The sequence below is a fragment of the Nestor notabilis genome, unplaced genomic scaffold (assembly GCF_000696875.1).
Source record: "Nestor notabilis isolate BGI_N333 unplaced genomic scaffold, ASM69687v1 Scaffold22051, whole genome shotgun sequence".
Classification (NCBI taxonomy): domain Eukaryota; kingdom Metazoa; phylum Chordata; class Aves; order Psittaciformes; family Psittacidae; genus Nestor; species Nestor notabilis.
Genome location: NW_009913645.1, coordinates 1 through 6063, shown reverse-complemented (window position 1 = coordinate 6063; position 6063 = coordinate 1). Strand labels below are relative to the sequence as shown.

The 6063-nt window shown below is 34.5% G+C and overlaps 1 protein-coding gene across 1 annotated transcript; it reads left to right on the top strand.

Moving 5' to 3' along the window:
- Positions 1–393: 393 nt before the first annotated feature.
- On the top strand, positions 394–6048 carry TROVE2 (TROVE domain family, member 2). The gene is made up of 8 exons (XM_010023293.1): positions 394–973; positions 1479–1699; positions 1966–2112; positions 2684–2821; positions 2950–3066; positions 3773–3886; positions 4345–4491; positions 5601–6048. The coding sequence occupies exons 1-8, from the start codon at positions 394–396 to the stop codon at positions 5751–5753; spliced, it is 1617 nt and encodes a 538-aa protein (XP_010021595.1). The 3' UTR covers positions 5754–6048.
- Positions 6049–6063: the final 15 nt, after the last annotated feature.

Here is a 6063-nt window from a genome sequence, read left to right as displayed (position 1 = left end):
AGGGCAAGATCTGATATTTGAGCAATTTAGTATGCAATCCAAAAATCTACCAAAACTAGTGGTGTAGTATACTAGTGGCAACAGGGCATAACACCAGCCATGTTTTTTGTGTGCCACTTAATTGGGGTTAAGTAGTTTCCAGTTTGGTTTTAAGGAAACATATTTGTCACCATTGTAACTCAAGAGATTGTTTTTTTGTTTCTTTTCCTCTGATACGAGTTATTGAGCACTTAGAGTATACTTTTATTAAATTTATGAAGGAAAAAATTACAGTTGCATAGACAAGAAGTATTTACTTTGCTAAGAACTCATGAGAGGAGAGTCATCACGTTTTTGCAGTGGTTCTTAATGGGCTTTATTATTTTTCCAACAGACGTCTTGGAAGTGTAGACAATGGAGGACGAGGAAAAACAAGTGCAACTCCTGAATGAAAAGCAGGTGCCAAACTCTGAGAGTGGTTATGTGTGGCATGTCACCGATATGAATCGACTGCAGCGTTTCTTGTGTTTTGGTTCAGAAGGTGGTACTTATTACATCAAGGAGCAGAAGCTGGGCTATGGAAATGCAGAAGCTTTAGTAAGACTGATTGAAGAGGGTAGAGGTTGTGAAGTTGTTCAAGAAATAAAGACATTCAGTCAAGAAGGCAGAGCAGCAAAACAGGAGCCCCTGCTTTTTGCTCTTGCAATTTGCTCACAGTGTTCTGATGCAAAAACAAAGCAAGCAGCATTTAAAGCTGTTCCTGAGGTGTGTTGCATACCAACCCATCTCTTTACTTTCATCCAATTTAAAAAAGATCTGAAGGAGGGCATGAAATGTGGTATTTGGGGCCGTGCACTGAGGAAAGCTGTTGCAGATTGGTACAATGGAAAGAATGGCATGGCTGTTGCTTTAGCAGTTACAAAGTATAAACAAAGAAGTGGTTGGTCTCATAAAGATCTTCTGAGGTTGTCCCACCTAAAACCTGCCAGTGAAGGTAATAAATTTTTATTTATCTGAAAATACTGTGTTTTAAACTGTTTATATTTACTGTAGAATTATTTAGTTTTGGAAACCAAAGTACCGTTATAGACTGATGATTTCTTAGTGATGGTATCCTGTAAATTGCACCTTAAAAACATACCAGAAACTGACCTATCTTCAAAGTAAACAGAGTTTGTTTCTTCTTTTTCTTCTGTATGTGGAGAGAAGAGAAAGTAATGTAGTTCTCTCAGTTTCTTCCTAGTTGCTTACAAATTATGAGATAACACTTTTTCATTATTTGGGAAGATCTGTTGATTTCAAATATATTAGGTTCCTTACTTCTAAGGAGAATAATACAATGACTAAAACTAGTGCTGTAAGTTGTGTGTGACTGACCTTTTTTTATAGCTGGTTGGCAGGTCTGAAAATGAAACCTGCTACCTCATTTGCTTGCTAGAATGTTAAATGCCAGTATGAAGCTGGTAATCCTGCTTGGAAAATGTTTTTATTTTCAATAGGAATTGCTATAGTCACTAAATATATTACCAAAGGGTGGAAAGATGTCCAAGAAGCTTATAAAGACAAAGCAGTTTCTGCTGACACTGAAAAACTCTTAAAGTATCTGGAGGCTGTGGAGAAAGTAAAACGCACAAAAGATGAATTGGAAGTTGCTCATTTAATAGAGGAATATGGTCTAGTTAGAGAGCATCTCCTGACAAACCATCTGAAATCTAAAGAGGTAGGTAAAATTCATTAGTTTTATAATCTCTTTAGGGTAACACTTTTCAGAGTCTTAAGTCTACATTTTCATAAAAAAATAGCCCTTATGTTGTTTTTCAAGTTATTTACCCAAGTGGCTAATTTAAAATAATGAAGATCTTGATTTGTGTGTTTATTATTTTAAAATACTCTTAATTAACATACAGATGTCAGTTCTTGTAGTTTGGGAATCTCATCTGTTTTATTTTTTTTTTCTTTTTTCCCCTTCTCTTTCTTTGATCATAGGTTTGGAAGGCATTGCTGAAGGAGATGTCCATTTCTGTATTGTTGAGAAATTTAGGAAAGCTGACAGCAAATGCAGTGCTTGAACCACGAGGTTCAGAAGTGGCAATAGTATGTGAAAGACTGAGAAATGAGAAACTGCTAAAAAAGGTAAGAACATTTTCATAATCCGTGCCAGCCTTTGTGGGTTTAATCTCTTCCTAAACTGTAGTTCTTCAGGCAACCTCTTCACAAAACAAAAGGGATGTTCATTGGAGGAAGTGTGTAGTTTATTCTTTCTAAAAACTGCAGCAGAACACTTGCACCTTTATTTTAAAACTTGTATTTATAATTTCTCATTTGATTCCCCTTCCCTCTCTATTTCTGAAACTTTTCTACAAAAGAAATATATTGACCGCTAGGATCTTTTCTTAAATTAGCACTGTGGTAAACTTCTGGTGATGGCATAAGATAACATTTGGAGTTGTTTGGAGGATTCTGGATTTTGGAAGGGGCATGAAGTCCGTTACCCGTAACTGACAAGTATCATGAAACTGCTGTGTAAAGCCTGCATGAACTCTTCAAACTTAACAAATCTAAAGGAACAATATAGTAAACCAGATACTTGTAGTAGGATCTTATATTTTTTAGTTTGTCACTTTTTATTTTTTTATTTGATTTTTTTTTTTTTAAATGGAGTTCAGTTTTTCAAAAACTTCCCGTGGATTTCTTTTGTCTGTAGGGTAGAATACATCCGTTCCATATTTTGGTTGCATTAGAAAGCTATAAAGCTGGACATGGAAGCAGAGGAAAGCTTTGGTGGCGTCCTGATGAAGACATTTTAGAAGCCTTAGATGCATCATTTTACAAAACTTTTAAGGTAATATGGTTATTCAATTTGTTAAGGTTTTTAGGAAATCTGTTTTCTGAAAGCCTCACAAATGATCAAGAAAAGTTTAATGTATTAATCATGTGTACCTATATTGTTTCTTCTTTTTTTCCATATAGACAGTTGAACCAACAGGAAAACGCTTCTTACTTGCTGTTGATGTCAGTGCATCGATGACACAAAAAGTTTTGGGCAGTGTACTCAATGCTAGCACAGTTGCAGCAGCAATGTGTATGGTGAGGCATTAACCTTCTTTTATTTATAATTATTTGCAGCTTGAGCTGCTCTTTTGATACAAAGGTGCTCTAAAGCTGCTTAGATTCCAGGAGGAAACTTACCTATGATATATTTGGGTACAGAAAATGTGACCTTGTATCTCATTGGTAGACCAGATGCTTAAAGCCAGTGGCAGCCAAATTCAGAAAGATCAATTTGAAAAAGTTGATTTCTCGTCTAAATGAAAGTGGTCAGTGCTGCATTTTTGCTTATCTTAGCTGAAAATACATTTTAATTTATTTTTGTTTCAAAAGCATTCATAGAATAATACAGATTGGATAAAGAAATTTTGGGATAATTCTTGTGTGCCTTTCAGTTATCAACATGGCCTTTGTCTCACAATCACTTTCCCCTCTAAAGCTTCTTGTATATTTATGTTATAGAGGAGTTGAACTTTTGTTGGTGTTTAAAAATTTTTAGTGTTTTATGTCAGGAGAGAAGGAATGTGGAAGTATATTTGGAGTAATTAGGGGAGTTTTTTAGCTTTGATTTTTACATGTTTATTCGCAGTATTACATTCAAAGTATAGAGTGAAGCATTAATGCATATGAGAAGCCACGGTGACTTGAATGCAAAAGGATATGTCATGTTATGGGAATGCCTTGATGCAGACATTAAAAATTCTGAATAACATAACTACATTATTTTTGGTTTCCTCTTTCTCAGGTTGTGGCACGTACTGAGAAGGATTCCCATATTGTTGCCTTTTCGCATGAAATGGTGCCCTGCCCAGTGACGACTGATATGACGTTGCCTCAAGTATTAGTGAAAATGTATGAAGTATGTAAAACAAACCAAAACAGAACAAAAGCATTAGGAAATAGCTGTTGCTAACATCAGAGTTTAGAAGTCTCAGCAGTTATATTGTATTTTCTTTATAATCAGTTGTAGTCCTGTGTTTAGTCTGTATTTGTACAGTAAAACATGGATTATTTTTTTTTTCCTTTTATATAAAAAAAGTCCAGCAAATGTCATTATTTCAACTGCTGGATATTACACATTGCAATCTAGAATGGCAGTGTTAGGTCACAGTGAGTTAGGTTGAAAAGAATATGTAAAAAGTCAAACAAACAAAAAAAAAAACAACCCTGGACAAAACTAGTAAGGGAACTGTTGTTTAACAAAGAAGCCTCTGTATGTGCTAAAACATGGAGCTTCCATTAAAATAATTTTTCCATGATTTACTACTTTCTGTATTAATGTGTTCTATGGTTTGTTTTTTTTTCTTTTCTTTTAAGATTCCAGTGGGTACCACTGATTGTTCCCTTCCAATGATATGGGCTGAAAAAACTCAGACAGCTGCTGATGTCTTTATTGTGTTTACCGATAACGAGACTTTTGCTGGAAATACTCATCCTGCAACAGCTCTTAGAGAGTACAGAGAGGTAAATATGCTTCTGACTGTTTGCAATTGATGAATACAGTACAAAATAAATACTAGTTCTAAAAGTGTCTTGGAGACTGAACTTAGAGAGAATTGCAGTAAATAATTATGTGTTGCTTAAAACTGATATATTCTGCAGTTAGGCAGAATTAGTGTGCATATTGCTCTAATTGCACGTATTTAAGACCTCTGAATTGCTAAAGGATTTATAATTAATTAATTTATAATTAATTATAATTAGGAAAGGTGTCAATAGGATAAGGTGATGGTATCTTGTGAAGACAGCTTATTAGGATTTAAATAGGCTACTGTTAAGTTGTGCAGCTTCATAATTTTAAAATAGAACTAAGAAAAATACCTTCTCCAAACACATTGCTTTTAGAAACTCTTGTTTAATCAGCAAACCATCTTTTATGCTTTAAAGAAACTATTTTTTAAATACAAGAGGTACTTTTCGGTATATGGAACTTTGTATCATGTCCACCCAGTTGGAATGAATACCAAAAATCTTTAACTTGCCCACTGTGTTTCTTTTTTCTTAATTGAAACTAGCTCCCGTTCCTAAATTTGTTCTTTAAAATAGAATTCTGTGCTCTTAATGCCACTTGCTTTGCTTTACCTTACAGGTGATTAACCTGCAAATTCAGCTCATTTAGCAGAATTGTCCAGGCCACAGTTACTGTATTTGTTCAACCACAAAAACATAATCTGTGACTCCTATTAGAGGATTCAATAATTATTACTGAAAGTTATCTCTTAGAATGAACTCCACACTAGCAAATGCAATGCTTGATATCTATCTATGAATAATCTATGAATCTTAGAATTGCAGGAAAGTTGCGTACACCTCACTGTAATTATTCCCGTTAAGTTAAATATATCTACTGCAGGTTAAGTATGATGCTAACAGTCTGCAGTTCTAGTTATGGCAGATCTAGTTACTATCAGTATGCCTGTTCAGGCAGTGGTTTGGGAGGCAAGATAGCAAGATTTGGCCCTCTGGCATGTTTAAGCTACTATGTATGTGTGTTCTGATCTTTTTTTTTTTTTTTTTCCTCTTTTTTTTTTTTTTTCCTTTCCTCTTTTTTTATTTTTTTGTCCTTCCTCTAGAAAATGGGTATTCCTGCTAAATTGGTCATTTGTGGAATGACCTCAAATGGTTTTACGATTGCTGATCCAGATGACAGAGGCATGTTGGATATATGTGGCTTTGATACAGGAGCTTTGGATGTTATTCGAAACTTCGCTTTGGATATGATCTAATTTTCTAGGCATCTGCTCTTCCCAGTGGGTCCATTGCTGGCAACAGACTACACCCTGGGAACTCCCAGCCAAATATACTTTGTTAGAATATGGCACATTATATACATATCAGAATGTTACCTTTTTGTGAAGGGAAAAGAAGAAAAGCAGATGAGAAATCTCTTTTTTTTTTTTTTTTTTTTTCCTTTTTTCCTGTTGCACACAATTTAAAGTAACAGTGGGAAGTTTGCTAAAAGTAGCTACAGGGTTACACAATATATAATTTAATTTCATTTATAATAGATTATAAGTACTGAGAGATTTTTAATTT

Excerpts from the sequence above, each read along its gene's own strand:
- TROVE2 (XM_010023293.1), top strand. The coding sequence starts at position 394 with ATGGAGGACGAGGAAAAACAAGTGCAACTCCTGAATGAAAAGCAGGTG. Across the intron at positions 2,113-2,683 it reads ATGAGAAACTGCTAAAAAAG|GGTAGAATACATCCGTTCCA; the intron begins GTAAGAACATTT and ends TTTTGTCTGTAG. Across the intron at positions 3,067-3,772 it reads TTGCAGCAGCAATGTGTATG|GTTGTGGCACGTACTGAGAA; the intron begins GTGAGGCATTAA and ends CCTCTTTCTCAG.